Source organism: Oryzias latipes, chromosome 19, assembly GCF_053564925.1.
Source record: "Oryzias latipes strain Hd-rR chromosome 19, Olatipes_Hd-rR_3.1".
Lineage (NCBI taxonomy): Eukaryota > Metazoa > Chordata > Actinopteri > Beloniformes > Adrianichthyidae > Oryzias > Oryzias latipes.
In genome coordinates this window covers 26,568,345-26,590,530 of record NC_136255.1, presented here as the reverse complement: position 1 = coordinate 26,590,530, position 22,186 = coordinate 26,568,345, and the positions used below count along the sequence as shown (strand labels likewise).

General features: G+C 46.5%; 2 protein-coding genes across 9 annotated transcripts; one reads left to right on the top strand and one right to left on the bottom strand.

Annotated features, from left to right (window-relative positions):
- Positions 1-1,307: 1,307 nt before the first annotated feature.
- On the top strand, positions 1,308-10,454 carry LOC101161384 (monocarboxylate transporter 12-B). Its single transcript, XM_004086805.4, has 7 exons — positions 1,308-1,977; positions 5,612-5,715; positions 5,789-5,932; positions 6,006-6,272; positions 6,894-7,239; positions 9,398-9,657; positions 9,807-10,454. The coding sequence occupies exons 1-7, from the start codon at positions 1,865-1,867 to the stop codon at positions 10,019-10,021; spliced, it is 1,449 nt and encodes a 482-aa protein (XP_004086853.1). The 5' UTR covers positions 1,308-1,864; the 3' UTR covers positions 10,022-10,454.
- A 293-nt stretch (positions 10,455-10,747) lies between these two features.
- On the bottom strand, positions 10,748-22,092 carry kif20bb (kinesin family member 20Bb). Of its 8 annotated transcripts, none has more exons than XM_020701992.2 (32): positions 21,898-22,092; positions 21,528-21,634; positions 21,361-21,450; positions 20,076-20,195; positions 19,863-20,001; positions 19,595-19,779; positions 19,476-19,518; positions 19,156-19,292; positions 19,007-19,079; positions 17,952-18,063; positions 17,808-17,879; positions 17,596-17,742; positions 17,364-17,526; positions 16,877-17,167; positions 16,561-16,667; positions 16,383-16,491; positions 16,181-16,298; positions 14,179-14,240; positions 13,850-13,975; positions 13,666-13,780; positions 13,411-13,599; positions 13,202-13,326; positions 12,954-13,127; positions 12,720-12,883; positions 12,475-12,650; positions 12,328-12,402; positions 12,137-12,258; positions 11,689-11,769; positions 11,501-11,563; positions 11,388-11,436; positions 11,172-11,281; positions 10,748-11,088 (listed from the first exon to the last, which is right to left on the bottom strand). In XM_020701992.2, exons 2-32 carry the CDS (start codon positions 21,630-21,632, stop codon positions 11,005-11,007), a joined length of 3,726 nt encoding a protein of 1,241 aa, XP_020557651.1. In that variant the 5' UTR covers positions 21,633-21,634; positions 21,898-22,092; the 3' UTR covers positions 10,748-11,004. The 8 variants fall into 8 exon arrangements, with proteins under 8 accessions (XP_020557651.1, XP_078793249.1, XP_011471786.1 ...); XM_078937123.1 differs by having other exon boundaries at positions 13,666-13,777; XM_011473484.3 differs by having other exon boundaries at positions 13,850-13,957.
- Between the last annotated feature and the right edge of the window lie 94 nt (positions 22,093-22,186).

Sequence of the window (22,186 nt, the reverse complement as noted above, 5' to 3'; positions counted from 1 at the left end):
GACACTATGTCCTAGAAAATGACACATTATCATAATTAAAAGACCACTGGGAACGATTTGAAAGTAGATCAGAAGATGATTGGAGTCGGTTTTTAGGTGTTTACATTGTTGTAATTGAGCAGTAAACCATCATAATTATTTGTTCTAAAGCCTCTGAAACAGCAAATATTTATTAACTTGACAGCCACCTTTATTTCAAAATGAAAGCTACAATACATCTTTTTGTGTATAAAAAACAGCAACAGCAGCAGCATTTAACACTAAAAAGTAAAAAGAAAAATGCACAAGTTGATAAATCTTTAGTTTATTTTTGTAATGTTTAACAAAAGTATTATTGAGTATAAACTCAAAAGTGCAATAATGATAACTTTTAATTTTAGTTATGTCAAAATAAGAGTGTGAGCCCATTGTTGTCCTTTTTTGGTTTATGAAAACTTTGTTTTAGATTAAAACGAAAAAAAGTCAATGTTTGCATATATTGGCTCATTTTAAATGATTTGACATGAATTTTTAATAAACTTCAACAATTTGGTTTTTCATTGAAATTATGATGGCAGCTCATTTAAATTTAGGGCCCCATTGAAACCACCAGGACATTTGTGAAACCACGTTTATTCCAGTAGAGGGCGCCAAAGTTTTACCTTTTTTTAATTTATTTTTTTCATTGTTAAATTGATTAGAATTGATTTTAGCGCTTCTCTGAGATGCTTAAACCACTTTAGAAAAAGAAGTTTTAGACTTCCAAAAGACATGTTTCAAACTGTTCTGCTGCCGGTGGATCTGGTGGTCTTTTTCTGAACCACAAGCCCAGAAGAGATCAAAAGCAGAATGTAAGTCTTTGTCCTTCATCTCCTGAACAGTTGACTGTCGAAGGGTCAGACTCAACAGACCAGAACTAAACTGTGAAGTCCAGCCAGGAAACACCATGAAGTAACTGACCTGAGTTTGTACTTTTTACTGTGGTTTTTCTGGGATTTTTATGTTCTTCCTGAGCCTGTGTTTGTTTGTTTGTTGTTCCACCCTGCAGGGTAGTGCAGAATCCATATCAGAACCAGGAGCTAAAAAGAACCAGGGTGTCGGTGTCAGTGGTATCCAGAAATGAGTCAATAAAAACATCACTGATTATATCAGAGCCTCTTTGGCCCGGTCGGTTCCTGTTCTGTGAGTGAACACCCTCCCAAAGCCATCCTGTTGGACCGGTCTCACAGGCTGTTTTCTGACACCTGAGAAGATATGTAATGAGGTGGGGTGGGGGGATGGGTGGGGGCAGTGGTGGGGGGCTCCAGAACGAAATGTTCTTTGCCTGCTTTCAGCAGACAGACGTCAGAGGGAACACAGGTTCTGCTGGGGGCTGAGGGAGCTCTCCAGCGGGTCCTGGGACAGGTTAATGATTGAGGGTCGGCTGGTCACTGATTGACCGAAGAAGCCTTCCGTTCTGTTTCAGACACAAAAACAATGACAGCCGGGTTCTACTATCATTCTACTGAGACTCTACTGGAGTTAGGTGGAAGCTGCTGGGAGGAGAGAAGCAGGTCAGATCTCGTCCCTGCCAGATGTTCAAACAGCTTCATCCGTTCTTCACTTCAGCTTCTCCTGTTTGACCGCTCAACTCCACCTGGCCGGTCCCACTCTCCATCAGCTGAGGTAGAGTAAGTGCGGGAGGAGTCAGAGGAGAGTACCTGGATACCTGTTGAGAAGCCCCACCCTCCTGCTCCTCGCTGCCTGAACTTCCAGGCTGGGGCTGATTGCTGTCGCAGCAGGATGCACCACTCAGGAGATCTCTGACTGACTGACTAGTTCTGGACGCGGGCTTCCTCAGGGCCTGCACCGAAACTGGGAGCCGGGACCGGTTCAGAGTGCAGGGATGGTTGCTGGGAAGCAGAAGAGCGTTGGGGTGTCACCTCCGGATGGGGGGTGGGGATGGGTGATTGTCGGCTGCTGTTTCATGGTGACGGTGTGCACACGGGCAGTGACCAGGTAAGACACACATACTGGTTCACATGGCTTTGTGGGGGTCAATATGAAAAAGGCTCAAACGGGGACCTTTCTACTTCGTGTCTAAACTAGAATGTGCAGATTTCTGCTGGGGGGGGGGGGATTAGTTAGTTTAGTTGTTAGCATTATAGTGTTTACATCTGTCTGGTTAAAAACAGCAATTTCTATATTAATTTCTTTTTTAAAAGGCAGATGAATTTTTTTTTTGCACGCTAGACCCGGCCTCTAGCCCAGTTCACACCTCCTGCTTGATTTATGGTTCTGCATCCAGTCTCTAAAGACAGAACCTCAGATAGCCCTGACATTTGAACATGTTGTTTGCATTCCTCTGGGTTGTTGACTGTTTTGCCATGCTATTGCTGACACTGCATATAGTCAAAGCATTCAGCATGTCGGCTGTTGGGTAATTTACGTCAATGTGGGGGTGATTGGTAATTAGAAATAAATGCAGCATTTAGTTCATATCTCACAAACATCAGCAGCAAAGTTGTTAAAATCCTCCTGGTGCGAGTTTAAACACCCGTTTTGATTAAGTGCAAAATGAACATTTAATGAATGAAAACCTGTTTGTTTCATTCTCTCTGTTAGGGACACAGAGTCAGGAATTTCAGTAAAACTGTCTGGAGAATGAGTGTCAACAACTTTTCACAAAAAGCAAAATATCACAGCACAATTTTCTTTAACAGGACCAAAAACAAATGCAATTGCTATCACCATAACTTAATCTGGGGGATTATTTTTTTTAATTTTGCTGCCATCTTCATTTTATTCCATCGCTTTAAATTTATTTTTTTAAACCCAGTTCTGTAAATATTATATTGTTTTGTCCAATTTTCTTTCATAAAATAACTTATGTATTTACCTATTTCAGGATTTTTTTTACAAATTTGTTTACAATCAAAGTCTAAGAAAACTTATCTTTATATTTTCTTTAATATAAAGTAAGTATTGCAAAACTAAAATGTCTCTTTTGATGCCTTATGTCTAAATTCCCTCAAAGAGCATATAATGTGGGGTTATCCAGTTTCCTGGACTTTAACGTAATTCAGACACGCTCACTTCTTTTTTTTTAACACCAAAGATAACGTCACCCATTTGTCACTCGATCATGAACATTTTATGAAGACTGGTTATTAACTATGTGTTCTGATGATGAAAACTTGAATAAATAATAAAAGAAATATTCACAAACATTTTTTAAAGGATAAATTGTTTAAACATAGTGCACTGGAGCTTATATTTACCAAATTTTGTGATTGTAAAGTCACTCAAGTTTTTCGCTTAGATTTATGGGAAATTTCCAGGGCCCCTGATTTAAGAATTGTCGTGTTTGTGCACCTCAATAAAATACACCCAATAAATTGCACTAACCGGGGAGTAGTGAGTGAATTTGGACACAGACATATTTTATTGATTTTTCCTCTCAAATGCTTTCCGTTTCCTCACTGCTGTAATTCCTAAATTATCTTTTCTTTCCTGATGTTCCATGTGTTTTTGGGTTTGTCTTCATTATGTCCTCAATTGAATTGAACTGAATTAAACAAAATCGTGGCGAAAGTGGATCGTTGCATCCCTACTGCATAACCATATACAGTATTTACATTGAACATGTCAAAGACCTGTTGTGTTAAATTTAAGAAGGATTTATTTTTTTTGTTTTAACAAATCACACCAGGCTAAGAATGAGCCAGCTAAAAGGTCTTTCTTTATTCTTAGTTTCTTATTAGTAAATTAATAAAAAGTATTTTCCTGATTTTTTAGTTCATTGTTGTGGTTTTTGTATTATGTGTTTTATTTTTGGGTATTATGTCTCTTAAGCATTCCTTTTAGATGGAGTTTTCCACACTACCCACCCCATCCCATCCCATTTAGTAAAGGAAAAACACCAAAAGTCCTTGAAAACTCCCTGACCTCTTAAATAGACCATTAGTACATAATTAAGACAATGTAGCCTTTTTGGAATGACTAAAACTTAATTTTATTTTCACCACTTAAATTATTAAGATTCTGTTTGAACGAAACTGATGATTTATAAATAAACTGATATCAAATGGGGAGGGGGTCAGATATTGTATGGCATGTGGGGGGGGATTAAATAAGACAAGACAAAAAAATGTTCACATTATTTTACTTCTGTTTTATTTTAAGGTTATAGTTTATTTGCACGTCTTAAACAAACATTCAGCAGGAAAACTGCTAGATATAATTTATATAAAGTAAATATGCTGATTCTCTCTCTGAATTATGGGCTATCATCGACTTCATGGTTTTGTAAGATGTTTTCTGCAGATGAGCGGGTTACAGCATAGAGTGGAGGGATCAGGACTTTGTACTACTGTCAAAAACTGGTTTAACTTGATGTGCACGTTCATATCACAGAGAAAGGTGTGCAGGCACAGCAGGTAAATGACTGAGTCTTGTTTGTCAGTGTAGAACCTAAAGGAGTTCATGCATTTCAGTAAAGGTTAGGCAGCCTAAAGAAAATCATTAAATTTTAAAAACAGAATGGAAACTACTGAGAAGATAACGTTGCAGGTTTTTCATGCTTAAAATGCAGGACAGACACATTTTTGTAAAAGCTGTTTTGTATGTAAATTCTACTATATTACAACTCTGTGTCCCAGAGACTCCCCTGAGACTTTGTCAGACTCACCTGATGCTCACACGGCTCCCAGAGGAACCGGCCATGGGTCTCAGTGGACCCTCCATCCCTCAGAGTGGTTACATAATGAGATGTTTGTCTGAAATCTGCTGCTCTGCTGACATGTGCCTCTGTTTCCTATTACACGAGAACCCCCCCCACAGACAACACTCACCCGACTGCCATTGACCTGCTGTTCTGATGACTCAGCAGAAACCTACAGACAGATTTACATTCAGGATTTGAATAAAGAAAGAATTACATATCTTTTGCAATAACCATGGTAACGCCTGCAGGTGTTTCTGTGATTCGAGTATTGATCCTTAGTCCCATTCACCCACATGAAGGTTGAACCATACGGGTTCTGTGGGTAATTGGGTTTTAGAGAGGAGCTCTTCAGCGGAGCATCTTGCAGTTCTCTTGAGGCTCGTACGGCCACCTTAAGACATGTCATAGAAGTGGAACGTACCATTGTCGTGCAAGTGGTAAATGTATCGTGAAGTATTTGAAGGGCTAATGAAAGTTGCACACACTTATTATGAAGTACAGGTGATGCTGTTGTTCGGTGTCCTTACTCTACACTCTAGTCGTTGTGCAAATGCTGCATGCACGGGATGTGAGCGTGATACGTCTGTTCCCGTAGGACGTCCACACAGACTACGGTCTGATTGTCTGATTTCCTCATTTCTAACCGTCAGGCTGCAGCAAGGTGCGCACGGATCACATGAACCACACTAACGGTCTCCTTATACAGTCCACAGGATTTGGGGGTGGTTAAAAAAAAAATCAGTTTGACACGCCCGCAGCATGCACTGAGACATTCCATATCCACCCATAATTACAGGTCTGACTAAAGCTTTCAATACAGCTGTCAGTGCTTCAGAGCATACACTGCTGGTGTTACCATGGTTACAGACTTGTTTCGGCAGTTACCATCTGCGCGCTTGTGAGCTAACCTCCACCTCGTCTGTTCAGGTGCATCTCCATCTTCTTCGTGGAATTTCAGGGCCATTTCGGGGCTGAATACTCAGCCACTGCATGGATCCACAGCCTGGTGGACTGCATCACGATGCTCTGTGGTCAGTGCCGCCTCGCTTCTTTCAGAATGACCGGATTACTTTAAATGAACTTTATGGCGCCTTTGTGTTGTAGCTCCTGTGGGCAGCCTGGTGGGGAACCGCTGGTCTTGCAGGGTGGCTGTGATGTTGGGTGGAGTCCTGTCATCGTGCGGCCTCCTGCTCAGCTCCTTCTCCACCAGCCTGGAGCTCCTCTACCTCACCATGGGAGTCCTCACAGGTACGGAGTCAATCGGTACTCACTTTCTAGATGTCTCTACAGAAAAGCTCACGTTCTGGATGTGTGTGGACAGGTCTGGGCTTCGCCCTCTGCTACACCCCTGCCATCGCCCTGGTGGGCTGCTACTTCCAGCAGAGGAAAGCGCTGGCGTATGGCATCGCCATGTCGGGCAGCGGCATTGGGACATTCGTGCTGGCTCCAGTCCTGCAGCTGCTCATTGAGTTGTACTCCTGGAGGGGGGCGCTGCTCATCATGAGCGCTGTAGTCGCCAATCTCTGCGTCTGCGGAGCACTCATGCGACCAATCACAGTGCAGGAGCAGACAGAGGAGGCGACATGTGGTGAGTTCTGTTTAGAAATACCTAATATATTAGACGGAACTGGACTCAATCAGACGTAGTTGGACTTTGTGATCATCGACGGGGTCGGACGGACTTTTGTTGGCTCCTACATTTGGAGATCTACAGTTGGATTCACTTTGTTGGTCCGATTCTCAAAAGAAGACATAAACAAATCAGTTGTTCATTTATCACCCCGTTCTATGAATAGTAGCTGATTAACTAGCGTATTCTCCGCACAATAAGGCGCACTAAGAAGCATTAAAATCCATTAGATTACATGGTATGTATGGATTAACATACAAGCTTGGGTGTTATTGTGAACATGCTAATCTAGCTAACATGTAACATGTTTTCTTACGTCACTGACTGATTGGGAGTTAATGATGTCAGTGATATCGCTTTGTTGTTTAGGAAGTTGCAAACACAGTTGGGTGTTAATGTGAACATGCTAATGTGGTTAACATGTAGCTGTGCTCTTTTGTACATGTTACCAACAACGTTGAGTGTTAGCCCAGTCACAGTCATGTTTTTATCCATCTGTTTTTTTACACGTGTTGGAAGTTACATGTTTGGAACATACGGTACCAAAAACATAGATTTGAATCGTTTGTCTTCATGTAGGTGAAGTTTCCTCGCAGGACACTGAACTTTCCATAAAACCCCCTAAAGAGACCGAGGTCGGCCTTCTGCCCCTCACCTTGCCTGGAGAAAAGCCCAACCCATCACCAAAGAAGAGACGCTTCTCCTTCTCCAGAACGGAGTACTCCTTCCTGCTGCAGCCGGACTTCCTGGGTCTGGCCGTGTCCTTCCTGTTCCTGGCCAGCGGCTGCAGCCTGCCTTTCGTGTATCTGGTACCGTACGCTCTGAGCGCCGGCATCAGCCACCAGCACGCCGCCTTCCTCATGTCCATTCTGGGAGTCATCGACATCGTGGGAAACATCACCTTTGGCTGGCTGACAGACCAAAGGTACGCAGGTCCATCATAACCAACATTTCTTTATGTTCTTCATCCTCCTGAAAACAAACGTTTGAAAAACGTTCACACCAAGTTTCTATTCAAAAACAAACGATATGGTTATTATAAAAAAAACACCCATGTTACACGTGTAACCAGTGACCAGGATTTGTTTGAACTGTTTTTGGTTTCATTGCATGAATGCAGGGAAACACTCTTCCCGTTCTCTTTTTGGCACATGTGAGGTAAAATATTCAGCCCTAACAGCTGATTCCAGCCTCTACTTGGGAATATTAGTATAACTATTCCATAAACGGGAGAAAAAATCAAATCCTTGGAGTAGTTATGGCTCTTTCAGAAAAAAATAACCAAATAATTGTTGAAACTTTTCAGTAGAAACTGGCTGGGCTCATTTACTGCTCAGGACTTTTACAGATTAAATAAACCCTCAACAAAAAGGAATCCATTTAAGTGTACTACATGTATACTTACTAAAAGTAAGACAGTATACGTAAGTTTACTTGCTTGTACTGCATGGTCTATAGTATACTGTACTTATACACAAGTATACCTAACAAATATACTTTAAGTGTACTACTTTTTTCTGAGAGAAAGTACAAACCTGAACCTCATTATGAATGAAAGAGCGGCAGACTTTGATGCTATGAAGGTTCTCCTGATGTTCCAAAAATTGGTTTTCGTTAGTGTCTGGTACCTAGAAGCTGAACTTTTCCCTGAACTGGGAGATCATTGGCTCCGTTTGATGGACAGCATATTTGAAGTTTGTGGGGGAGGAAAACCTGAGGATGGAATGTGGGACGTTTTGTTAATAAACAGCAAAGAGGATGAACGATCTGATCAGATAAGAGCTGTAAACATTAGCAGACAGACGGTACCTGGGATTTCAGCGGGTGCTGGTGGGCGGGGCGATCCCTGGTGATGGGGCGGGTCTAGACGGGCCAGGTGTAGCAGGTGGAGAATGGGTTTGTCAGCACAAATATTGTTGCCTTTTGAAACTTTATCCCAAACAGATGTTAACTTCTGAGAGCTGGATTTCCTGCGAGTCGTCTGCAGTGTTGCCAGATAAAGTCATGGTTTTCCAGCCCAAAAGTCACGTAAAAACTGCGAGGTCCAGAGAAAAAAAAGTTAATTAGTGGCATGTGGGGTCGTGCCTCACGTGCCTCCCCTGACTGCACGTCCCTGGTTGAAAAGTATTTTGATAAAAACCACAGAACCGACCCCAAAGCAATTTTTTTGCCCCATCTGGCAACACATCAGGAAAAACCTAAAAACAGCAGAAACAGGATTCTGATCTAGAAAAATTTGCACATTTCATAATTTAATATTTCCTATTTTGTAATGTTTCTTTTACTTCACTGATAGTTCGTTTTTTCTCAAGTTTTCCTACAAAATTTTGACCAAACTTCCCAGTTTCTTGTCTTGTGTTGTGAAAAAATGCATTTTCCCAGTGTGACCTCCATAAACAGACAGCATCTGGACTTGATGACTCCTCTTTTTGAAACCTTTTACCAACATCCATCAGTCTGAGTGAGGCTGGGTTTAACCCCCACAAACACCACCCAGGTGGTTCAGGGGGAGCCATCCTGGAACCTGGAACCGCCGCTTGGACACACAGATCTGCAGATTTAAAGCTGATTTGGCGTGAGGCTCTGTGGTCTGCAGCTGGATGAAGAGGTAACCACGGTTTCCTCACCGCCGGCATGAAGACACGAGGAAATGGCACCCTGGCCTGGATCTGGAACATAGATGTACACCCCTGGATCTCAAGTGGTAGGGGCCTTCCAACAAGCTCACTCCTGATTGGAAAGAGGGGTTGCCATAGAAACGTTGACTCAAAACGGCTCAGACCAATCAGTCCTTATTGGTGTGAAAACTTGGGACCAGAATTGACTTGGTTGCAGTAGGACGTGAGCCATGTTCCATGGGTCATGTGACACTCAGTCCAGTCACTGGTTAGAATCCAGAGGAGGTGCGGCTCAGACATGTTTCTGCTGGGAGCAGCTTGTCTGGCGTGCAGACCGCTGCAGGGCGGAACAAAGAGTTCAGACGTGCAGCTGGAGGTTTCGAGGTTAACGTTCAGACCTGCAGATCTTCTCTTTGGTCGTCAGTTTTCCATGAACGGAGCCTAACGGCCTCCCTCTGTGTGCAGGTGTCTGAAGCCGCACCGCCTGTCCTGCTACATCCTCTCTGTGGCGATGGAAGGTCTGTGCTGCATCTTTGCGCCACTGCTTCGGTCCTTCAGGCTCCTCCTCCCCTTCGCCATCCTCTACGGTTACTTTGATGGCGCCTACGTAGCTCTGATCCCCGTGGTGACATCTGACGTTGTGGGGGCCAAACACCTGTCTTTGGCGCTGGGTGTGGTCTACTTCCTGCACGCCATCCCTTACCTGCTCAGCCCGCCGATCGGAGGTGAGACTACGTCCAGTTTCAAGAACTATCGCTTTGATCAGAAAAGATTGAAAACTGAAAAAGAGGATGTACTTATATTTGTTTGATTTCTTAAATTGGAACTTTTCATTTAAAAAACTAAAGATCTTCTGTGTCGTCATTTTTTACAGGCTTGCTGGTCGACATCACAGAAAGTTACACCGGCACCTTCCTGCTCAGTGGCACCGCCCTGCTGGCCAGTGCGTTCATCCTCTCAGCACTTGTTGGGATTCGGCGCTGCCGCCGCCTGCTGACCGTTGAGCACGCCCCCCTCCACCTTAGTCTGCCCGAACGACCGGGGAGTTTTAGCAGAAACGACCAGGAGTCACCGACGGACACTTCCTGAGTGGCTGAAGACAAACTTCTCATCAACTGTGACTTTGAACGGGTCTGTGGTGGAGCGGTCGGCACCACAGCAGCCTCTGGGTCATGTCATGAGGCTCCAGCCTACTGACAGTGGCCATCGTGACTCTGACCCGTTGGTCTATCAGCAGAAATGCGCAGAACATTTCAGGAAGAAGCCACAGAAACTGATGGAGAACTGATCAAACCTGCGTTTACAGAACAGCAGAACTGACTGAACCTTTTCTCAGTCTAGTTTGTTCTACTAAGATGATCACAGATTTGTATTTATGAGTACTTGGAACCTTATTCCTGCCCTTCGACAGCAGAACCACATGCTGTTCTCAAATCTGAGGAGAACGTTGCAGTTCGTCAAATGTCCACTAGAGGGATTCAGAAGACAAACTAAAAAGCCAGAAATAAACTTTTGTACTGTCTGCCATTAGTATGTCTCCTTCTTTTCTATTCATTTATTATCTTTACATTTTGCATTATTGGGCTGTTTTTGATTGGCAGGTGGGCGTGGCTATAGTCTCACGTTGTCAGAATCCCCTCCGTCCGTGGTGCACAGTATGGGGGGGGGGGGTATGCCGTTTTGTTGGGATGATCAAATCTATAATAATAACATAAATGCTGCCTACACTGGTGAAAGTAGACCACAATGCATTGCGTTTTGAAATATCATTTGAATAATGCTCATTATCAGAACAAAGGGGAAGCATAAATAGTCTTTGTGAATAAAAAGTTGGTATTTATTTATTAGGCTTTCAGGTCAGGGAGGGAGGGAATTTGAACAAAGTTTCTCTTAAGACCAGTCGGCCATTTGCAGAACTTTATTGAAACTGGTTGACGACAGAGCTGATCGGCCCCATCTGGGGGGGGGTCTGGTTGTGAAACAGTCATCTACTCTTTATTTATCCTGAGACAATCTAAAATCTGTACATGTTTTCAGAGTTCTTTAAGGCCTTGTCCATCAGCCAGATGACATCACTTCCTGCCTGTTTTAGAGCGCAGCTTCCTCTTAATAATCAGGTGATCACTTTCCTTGTCTTCGTCTGGATCCCCCAACGCCTGACAGGAAAGCAAAACACCAGTGAGGTTGGAGACAGACGCTCTTCCTCGTCTGTGGAACGACGGACTGTAAAGCGTCTCACCGTTAGAGGGGAATCCAGCAGCGGCGTCGACGCCCCCGTCTTCAAAAGCTTCTTGCGCCCTCTGCGGGGCTTTGTGGTTACTGCCCCCACCAGACCGGCTGCTGTTGTACCTGCAGAAACGGAAGACCTGCTGAGCAGAGCTGAAGGCAGACTCAAGTAACCATGGCAACAGCCCCCCCTGATGTCAGCACAGCAGCTAGGAGGAGAAGGACGAACCTTTGGCTTTGGACGGCGAGTCGATGATCGCCGCGGCGACTTTCTGCTCCTGAAACCACAGAAGAACGTAAAGAAAGGCAGCGGCACGCCAGCATTCACCTGAGAGCGCTCACCTGTCTGCTGCTGAGGGCCCCTCCCCTCCCCCGGTTCCTCTTGTTCTCGCTGAAGACCAGGTCCTGAAAGACCAGAGGAGGCGTCACGCCTGCAGCTCCAACCCCCACGTTAACACACACACGATAACACTCACACACACGATAACACACACACACACGATAACACTCACACACACGATAACACACACCTCCACCTCCACGCTCTTCCTCTTCCCCCTCACAGCTCTGGGGCTCTTCCTCCTCTTGTGCCTCACCGGCGACGGGACGTCCTGATGGGAGAGAAACGTCACTTCATTCAGACCTCCAAAGGTCGTCTGCACGCATCCACCCCCCACCCCCCCACCGGTTCAGCTTTCTAAGCTTTATCTCAAGAAATTTGTTTTTTTTTTCTCCGTTTAAATCAAGAAAGAACATAAAAATATTTAAAATTTGAAACTTTATTCATCAGAGAATTTTGTTTGTGTGAATTCTTTTGGCTCTAGAATTTGACCTTTGCCCTTCTAACTTCCATGTTCCTTTTCCAGAACTTCCTGAAATTCAGCTACTGCTAAATTGTCTTCACTGAAGGATTTCACTGAAACATTTTCATCGTCTGGTTTGTCATGAGCGCCTCCTGCTGCTCCTGCTTGGTCTCACCTGCAGGCAAATCACTTCTCCCTCCGTCTCCTGCTGCCTCCTCCATGGGGTCTCCTCACAGCCCCTGTTCTCCTTCTCCTCCTCCTCTCTCCTCTGTAGCTCCTCCTTCAGCCTCTGCAGCTCTGGGAGGAAGCACAAGTTCAGCTTCAGCTGCTCTTGGCACAAACGGGAGGTGGAGGAGCGGCGTTCACCTCGTCTCAGAGCCTCCGCCTGCTGCAGGGTCTCGTCCAGGAGTCTGTCCTTCTCCAGCAGGACGTCCTGCAGCTCTGACGCACAAACACAACATGGTGACCATCTCCATCCTGCCGCCACTCACCCGCTGAAAGCCAGCTACTCACCACATGTCTCCTTCTCCTTTTCCCTCCTCCTCTCCTCCTCTGATCGCTGCATCTCCTGCAGCCTCTCTCGCAGGGCCCCGCCCTCTGCCTCTAGCTCCGCCCTCAGCTCCTGCAGCCGCAGGAGCTCTGCTCTCTGGGTGGCCAGCTTGCCCGTCAGCTCCTCACACCTGTTGAGGCTGCGGCAGACGGGTATGGCGTCAGGCTCTGATCAATGAGGCTGATCGGCAGCGGCGTGGATCGATCACCTCTGCTGCAGCCGCTCCTCCAGCTGCGTCTTCTCTCCCTGAAGCTCCTCGATCTGTTGGGACTTCTCGGCAGACCTCTGCAGCGCCGCCTTGCTCTCCTTCGTCAGCTCCTCCATGGTGGCGTGAAATACACTGGTGCTGTTGCTCCGCCCCTCCTCCTGCTCCTAAAACAACCAGCCAATCATGAGCCTGGAGCAGACGGACATTAGCTGCAAGCCAAAGCCAGAGCAGGACCTCCACTCTCTGCCTCAGACGCTCCACTTCCTGCCTGAAGCTGCTGGCGGACTCCGACTTCTCCTCTAATTGGCTCTCCAGGTCCTGGAGGCGGGACTTGGCTGTGTTGAGCTGCTCTGATTGGCGGTCAGCCATGATGCTTTGCTGTTTGAGCTGCTCCTGCAGAGCGGTCATCTGGGGGTGGAGCAGGAAACCAGGTGTAAACAGAAACGAGGAGGCGAGAAAGAGAGGCGGCGCAGGAGGCGGACCTCAGTCTGCAGCTGGAAGATGCCGTTCACCAGAGCCTTGTTTTCCTTCTGCAGCCGGGCGGACTCCCGCTGCTCCGCCTCCAGAGACGCCAGAACCGAGTCGCAGTTCTGACACGCGTCCAGATCTATGGGGAGGAGGTCAGGAGGAGACTGTGACGCACAGAAAGGAGTCATGGTGGAGACGTGGGAAATGGAGGCGTTGCTCCTACCGGTCAACATCAGCACCTTCTGCTCCAGTAGCTCCTGCTCCTCCTTCAGCTGCTTCACCTCCTCGTTGCGTCTTCTCACCTCCTCCTCCAGACTCCTCCTCCTCTCCTCCCTATTTTGCAGCTCAGCAATAGCTTTCTCCTTGTTCTCGTTTTCCTCCTGGAGCCTCCAGATCTCCTCCTCTAACAGCGCTGAGGAGAAACGGGAGAGTCAGAGCCAACCTCCACCTCTTACCCACCACCTCCTCCTTCGCTTGCCTCTCTTCCTGGCTGGTCCTCCACTCTCCTCTGCAGAATCCCGCGGGCGTTTGCAGCTCTCCTCCTTCACCTCCTCTGCTCCGTCTCCCTTCATACAGCTGCAGGCGTGCTCCTTCTGGAAAACAGCAGGAGGATCAGAAGGCTGCTCCTGAATCTGCAGGACTGACCTGATGTCTGCGCTCACGTCTGCGGCTGCGTTCTCCACAGCGTCCTGCAGTCTCACTATGACCTCCTCTTTCTGGCGGCAGACCTCCCTCAGCTCCCTGAGCTCCTGCTGCTGCTGCTCCAGACTCTGAGAACGCACAGGAACCTGCGTTGAAACCCAGCGGAAACATCGCCCCCCGGTGGATGCGGTCAAACCCCATCAGGGCCACTGAGGTCGAAAAATCGCATCTGACCAATTGTGTTAGCACCTCAGTTGTCATGGTTACCAGTATAAAGACACGCCTGCACGGTCAGGCTGAACTCAGCAGAGCAGAGGGGGCGGGACTTAACTCAAGCATCAGCGCTAACCTGTAATGTTTCCTGGAGCTGGTCATGTGATCGCTGATTCTCCAATTGCAGCTTTTCAATCTCTGCAAACAAAACAGGAGAAGAGACAACAATCAGAATGTCTGCATACAACCCATAATACATATATGCCATTAATAATTATCCTGGATTTTGTTATAATGTTCACAATTTTTGTGCCTATTTTTATGCAAACACACGTGTGTACCTGCAGTGTGTTGTTACACTAACACACATGTGTGTACCTGCAGTCTGTTGTTACACTAACACACGCATATCTGCAGTGCGTTGTTACACTAACACACGTGTGTGTACCTGCAGTGTGTTGTTACACTAACACATGTGTGTGTACCTGCAGTGTGTTGTTACACTAACATACATGTTTGTACCTTCAGTGTGTTGTTACACTAACACACGTGTGTGTACCTGCAGTGTGTTGTTACACTAACACAAGTGTGTGTGTACCTGCAGTGTGTTGTTACACTAACATACGTGTTTGTACCTGCAGTGTGTTGTTACACTAACATACGTGTGTGTACCTGCAGTGTGTTGTTACACTAACACACGTGTGTGTACCTGCAGTGTGTTGTTACACTAACACACATGTGTGTACCTGCAGTGTGTTGTTACACTAACACACGTGTGTGTACCTGCAGTGTGTTGTTACACTAACACACATGTGTGTACCTGCAGTGTGTTGTTACACTAACACACGTGTGTGTACCTGCAGTGTGTTGTTACACTAACACACATGTGTGTGTACCTGCAGTGTGTTGTTACACTAACACACGTGTGTGTACCTGCAGTGTGTTGTTACACTAACATACATGTGTGTACCTGCAGGCTGTTGTTACACTAACACACGTGTGTGTACCTGCAGGCTGTTGTTACACTAACACACGTGTGTACCTGCAGTGTGTTGTTACACTAACACACGTGTGTGTACCTGCAGTGTGTTGTTACACTAACATACATGTGTGTACCTGCAGGCTGTTGTTACACTAACACACGTGTGTACCTGCAGTGTGTTGTTACACTAACACACGTGTGTGTACCTGCAGTGTGTTGTTACACTAACACACATGTGTGTACCTGCAGTGTGTTGTTACACTAACACACGTGTGTGTACCTGCAGTGTGTTGTTACACTAACACACATGTGTGTGTACCTGCAGTGTGTTGTTACACTAACACACGTGTGTGTACCTGCAGTGTGTTGTTACACTAACATACATGTGTGTACCTGCAGGCTGTTGTTACACTAACACACGTGTGTGTACCTGCAGGCTGTTGTTACACTAACACACGTGTGTACCTGCAGTGTGTTGTTACACTAACACACGTGTGTGTACCTGCAGTGTGTTGTTACACTAACATACATGTGTGTACCTGCAGGCTGTTGTTACACTAACACACGTGTGTACCTGCAGTGTGTTGTTACACTAACACACGTGTGTGTACCTGCAGTGTGTTGTTACACTAACACACGTGTGTGTACCTGCAGGCTGTTGTTACACTAACACACGTGTGTACCTGCAGTGTGTTGTTACACTAACACACGTGTGTGTACCTGCAGTGTGTTGTTACACTAACATACATGTGTGTACCTGCAGGCTGTTGTTACACTAACACACGTGTGTACCTGCAGTGTGTTGTTACACTAACACACGTGTGTGTACCTGCAGTGTGTTGTTACACTAACACACGTGTGTGTACCTGCAGGCTGTTGTTACACTAACACACGTGTGTACCTGCAGTGTGTTGTTACACTAACACACGTGTGTGTACCTGCAGTGTGTTGTTACACTAACATACATGTGTGTACCTGCAGGCTGTTGTTACACTAACACACGTGTGTACCTGCAGTGTGTTGTTACACTAACACACGTGTGTGTACCTGCAGTGTGTTGTTACACTAACATACATGTGTGTACCTGCAGGCTGTTGTTACACTAACACACGTGTGTACCTGCAGTGTGTTGTTACACTAACACACATGTGTGTACCTGCTATCTGTGCCTCGTCAGCCAGACAGTGGTGGACGCTCTGAGCTCCCTCCTTGATCTTCTGCAGATCTTCGCTCATGGAGCTGATGATTTCTTCCAAGGCCGCCGTCTGCCTTTCCTAGTAACCAATCACATTCACACAGATGGAATTCAGCGCTCATCAGGGATGGGCGGGGCCAGCAGACATTGGGGTGGGGTTGACCTCATCAAGAGCTGAAGGCTCAACAGTTTTATCGACCAGCTTCTTCAGAATCTCCACCCTCTTGTCCGCTCGTTCCTCCAGGATCTCCCGCTCTTTCTCCAAGCGCTCACTGGCACACAGATCAAACAGATTCACACCTGAACTCGTCTCAGGGTCACATGATCACATCCTGGATTACCTGTAGTCTCTCTCCATCTTTTTGAAAAGCTCCATGAACTCATTGCTGACTTCTTCACGGATCTGTGCCTCCAGAACCAAACGCAGAGCCGCCTCTCTGTCAGGACGCTGTCACAGAAACAGGAACTCTGACATCACCTGGTCTAACCAGAGCACACCTCTAGAAAAGGGAGGGGCCATTTGGGCTCCAGGTTCAGATAAGGTCATTCCAGAAATGATCCAGAAGGTAAAATATGTACCAGAACCAAAACTCTACACCAAAAACTGATTTTAGATCATTAGATTATCTCAGGAGAGTCAATCATTTTCGGCCTCACCTGCTCTTCGTCCCCCATGGTCAAATCTACTTCATCTTCTTCCTCTCCTCCTGCTTCTAGCACGGTTCCCTCCATCATGCTGTCCTCCTCCTCCTCCTCGTCCTCCTCGCCGTCCTCATCTTCCTGCACATCCTCCAGACTGGTTTCCCAGGCGACCAGCGAACTCCTCCTGCCCCGCCTCAACTGGTTCCTGCGCTCCTCAGCTTCATCGATGATGATGGACAGCTCCATGGCCATCTTCTGAGGGTCCTGGTCACCTGGGACGTCCGGCTGGGAGCTCAGCACCACAACCTGCACAGAAAAGCCCCCATGTCATCACAAACCCCCACAGACGGGAGCAGAGGAGGTGACCTCGTCCAGCTTTTCCACTCATTCTACGTCTTTCTGTTTTTACCCATTGTAGGTGGAGCTTGAAACAATAATTCAGGTGAAGAAGAATCACCAAAACTGATCTGGTGTTCATTTTCAGAAGAGAGAAAGCAAAGACCTTCTGAGCGAGCGCAGAGAACTTGAGGACATTGAGCGTCTCGTCGAAAAAAGACGAGCTCTGGTTGATGTTGACCACCATGGAGACGCGGCCGGCGCCGCAGAAGAAGTTCTGGAGGAAGTGTGTGAGCTTGGACTCCCTGAAGGGAATGTGGTGCTGAAACCTGCAGAGAGACGGCAGCGTCAGTCCAGCCGTCATCCCCGGACTGTCCCGGTGGAGGGAGACTTCGTACTTGGAGTTCTGGTTGAGCCTCATGGCGTTGATGCACTTCCCGAGCGTGAGCAGGGAGGTGTTGATGTTCCCCGCCTCCTTCAGCCGCTCCCCGGTGTTGTGAGTCCGGGAGCAGCGCTCCGACCCGGCCAGGTCGCACAGCGCCAGCCTGAACGGAGTCACAGATTACCGTCGGGGCTGCAGCAGACACTAAAGGCCGACGCCAAGACTTACTCGCTGACGCCGAGGACTCTGGGAACGCCGCTGTCGTCCACTCTGAGGATCCTGATGGAGAAGATGCTGTGGCTGCAGACGCAGGTTCAGCGGGTTAGAGACAGGCGTGGCTGCACGCTCCACCCCTGTGCCTCACACACTCACCTCCTGCTGGACAGATAGTTCAGCCTGGTGGAGGAGAAGCTTTGGTTCCTCTTCCCGATCTTCATGATTCTGTAGGCTTCCTCAGAGCTGTTCACCTGAACCCAGCGCAGGTCTGACCGGCGGCACAGAAAACACAAACATCCGATTTGTTAGGCGCTTCTTTATCTGGGAAAACGTACAAAACTATGACATAAAAAAAGAGACAGCAGACCAAGACAATGTTTAGTCCTATGGAGAAAATGTAACATTGAAGAATTGACCGATAGTTAGAGCCGTCTGCACTTGCAGTCGTATAAACAGTTCGAGTTTCCCAATCAGGTTTCTGGGACTCGATCCGATTTTGAGTCACTTGAGTATCTACTGATGCCCAAAAGTGCGACTTGTATTCTGAGGCGGGACTCTGCTGCGTCTTATGGACTGAAAACTAGACTTAAACATTAAACCATCTACTAGAAAAAATCCTTAAATCTTCCATGTGTGAAGGTTTGGTGACTTCAGGATCTTCAGAATTATCATCATTTTTGATCAGATGTGATCGATGTCTTCATCAAAAATTCCTAAAGAAAATCCTCAAAAATCGTTGTTGTAGCATCACTATGATGAGTGTTCATGACCAACTCATCTCCATGGAAACATTTTTTAGATTGGATTTTTGACCACCTTCTCCCTGAGGTTGAAATTTGTAGATGGTCCCTTGTCTGTATAATTCCCATTAAATGTTTGTCCTAATGTTTGCATTAGGACAAACCAAGCATGTATATCTCACTAACTTTAGCGGCTGTTTCTGTGTGTCTCAGACCAGAACCATCTGCAGCATTTATAGCAGTAAATTGTTGTGATTCCTTCATGATACACTAGTAGAGTATTTATTAGAAATAATAAGCTTGACATATAAAGCGCAGATCAAAGTAATCCGATATATGATCAGGCATGTTTTCCGATCGCGTGATGGGATTTGGACGTCCCTAGTGAGCAGCACCAGTGAGCACCGGACGCCTCTGTGACGGGCAGATGGAGAACATGCTGTGCAGCATCGGCTGATGACTCGGCGTTACCTTTGATGAAGGAGTTTCCCTTCACGTCCTGAGACAAGCGCAGCACCGTCCTCCTCTGGTTCAGCGCAGGAACCTGGACGCCACAAAGACGGCGAGCCGGTCAGCTCGCCCACATCCTCCTCAGCCGTACAAAGGTGTGTTTGCGTTACCTGTTCCAGCAGGTCGTGGATGCTCTCGTTGTAAATCTCACAGAATGAGACCCAAACCGAGAAGCTAACGTTGGAAGAAACGTCCAGACAGAAGCTGTCGGGCTCAGAAACGCTGCTGTCGCTGCTCAGAGACGAACCTGACGCACACAAACACACCACAGCTTCAGCTCTTCTGAAACTCATCGCACTTCATTTGACGATTTTACCTCTGAAGACATTTAAGCAGAACATCCCAGAGGAATCCGGATGACAGGAATTTCACATAGAGCTTCTGAATGAACCAGCTCCTGATTGGCTAAGACATTTTGGATCCCACTGACCTTCCAGGAAGGTGGACCTTCCAGACGTCAGTGTCTTGTCCGTCTGCAGACAGAGAGCAGGTGTCGGTTTAGAACAGGCCACGCCCCCTTGACGTGTGATGACACTGGGGGGGTCTCACCTCTTTGAACAGCCTCAGCAGGCTCCTCTTGCTGCTGCTCTCCGCCGCCTGCTGCTCTGCCGTCAGTCTGCTGAAGTCTTTGCAGCGCTGAGGCTTCAGGTCGTGGCGGCTGTACAGGCGGTCCTCGATGCTGTTGAAGATGACCGACAGCGACCGGGGCAGCAGGCCAGAGTCGTGTTCTGGACCTTCAGAACCACAGACAACCACCTTTCAGTGACAGACAGATCAGCAGACATTGGGAACCCGGATGGCGGGCCGCGTCTCTGACCAAGGAAGGTGAAGGTCTTCCCCGCGTTGGTGACTCCGTAGGTGAACACCAGACAGTTTCCTCCCTGCAGAACGTCTCTGACCAAACCCCGAACAGAACCGTTGAACACCTGCCTTTGACCAGCGTCTGGGCCGAACACCTGAACAGAACCACCAAGCGGATGAGCGCTTTAACCGGAGCAGCAACGGCAAACACAGCCGATGCCACGGCCACCTGCGTGAAGGTGAACCTCTGCGCCGTCTGGGGGAGGGGCTTCTCACTCTTCTGGTTGGATGTGCTGACCCTGGGGGCCCTGAGGGCCACGGTGTCGGGACCCTCGATTGTCACACAGTCCTGGAAAGGAAAACGGGGCAGAGTCATGGTGGGAAGATGAAGGTTTCTGTCCACCTGAACCCAGATTAGGAACAGAAGCGCTAAAGGTGACGTAACCTTAAAGAGGTTCCAAACTCCTGAACACAAAATCGACAAGTTCAAAATAACTTCCCGGTGTTTCTGTTTATGCAAATTACAGAAAAATGCAGAAGGTTTTAACATTTTTGATCAAATATATATATGTGGCAGTCACATAAGATTATCAGAATCAGCAAAGATAAAAATCCTCATCAAATAATCAGCCGATTAGAAATAGATAACAGCAGGACGTTAGAGGAGACGACTCGATGAAACATCTACTGCGTGATTCAGAGGAGCCAAAAAATGCTTTATTAGATGACAAAGATCAAGAATCTGCTCCATGTCAAGAGAGGAGAGAACGAAAAGCATTTTTTTTTAAATAACCCCAATTCTGATCCTCTTTTGATCCGTTTTCAAAGCATTACCAGTGGTCTTTGAATTATGTTGATGCCAAAATCCAAAAACCTGCGTCTATTTTCTGGGACACAGTTTCTGCAGAGCGGCAGGAGTTTATTAGAAATGTACTTTCGGCGTGAAGTAAGCCCACCCCCTTCCCATCATCCAACCCTTCACACGTTTTCCACTATCTTACAGCCCGAACCTAACATTAGCGGTGCAACAACAGTGGTTAGCAATATTTGATCCAGATTCCAGCTCAGACCAGGAAAACAAAGACGTTCATGGATCTATCGGTCTGTAAAGTGGATTATCAGAATGGAGCAGAGACTGGGAGACAGGGAGACTGTTGCCTGGCTTGAAGATATTTTCTACGTTACATTTATTTGTCTGCTCCATTTCACAACAATTTGACAAAAGAAATACTCAGAAATGCAATTTTAAGCTTATTTTCCCCCCAGATATGGCAGAAAAATGCAACAATTTTTTAAAACACAAAAAAACCCACAGATTTTATCGTAGTGAAACCTAGAAAACAATAACAACCCAAAACATTTTTAAACCGGAATTTGCATCAATAAACGTATGTTTACAGTCAATTTAATTGAAGGTTAAGAGGAATTACTTTTGTCTAACTTTAATACTAAGCTGAGTTAATTTTTGACCTTTGACCTTGCCCTGCAGATCAGAAACAGAGAGGCCCTCTTACCTGGGAGTCTCTGCTGTGGCTCTCGGCTGCAGTGAAGGGCCGGACCCTCAGGTAGACCTGCAGGTTTTCAGTCTGAGGAGGAGCAGCGACCTGCAGGAGCAGAGCAGCAGTCATCATCATCATCCTCATCTTCATCATCACCATCATCCTCATCAAAGCAGACCCACCTGAGCTGGAGAGAAGCCGAATTCATCCAGCAGGTTTCGTTTAATGTCGTCCACCTCCACCGGCTCCGACCTGTCCGGCATCCCGGCTAAGCACGAGTCCATCATTTCTGCGGCGACACAACAAGCAGTCAACAAAACATGCACGTGACGGGATAAGGAGCGATAAAAGCCAGGAAAAGCAAAAGATCAAAGGCTTAGATAGATAGCATAAACGAAAACATTAAACAAATCACCGATTCGCTTTTGTTGTTAGCATTAGCTACAGCTAGCAAACAAACAAGGTCGTATTTTGAGTCGGTGTCTAATCCAACCTTTAAGTGAAATCACAGCTTTACAACATCAGACGGCATTAAATCCTACTTAATCTCACTTGTAGTTTCCTTTCTTTGCCCGTGAATTCATTAAAAAATATTCTATAAAATATTCGTCGCACGCGTTAGCTGTTAAATCCGCTTCTCTTTTCTGCGCGGTAGACCGTTTAAACCTGGATTGCCCAACCAATAAGGTACCGAGATCTTTGTGACATCACGTATTGTTGGTTGTAATCTCGCGAGAAATGCTGGGGATAGTTTTGGAAAAACAAAACAAAACACTCTTTAGTCTTTAAACACTAAATAAAAGTACAATATTCCTAAGAACATTGCTGTAAAAAAAAATTA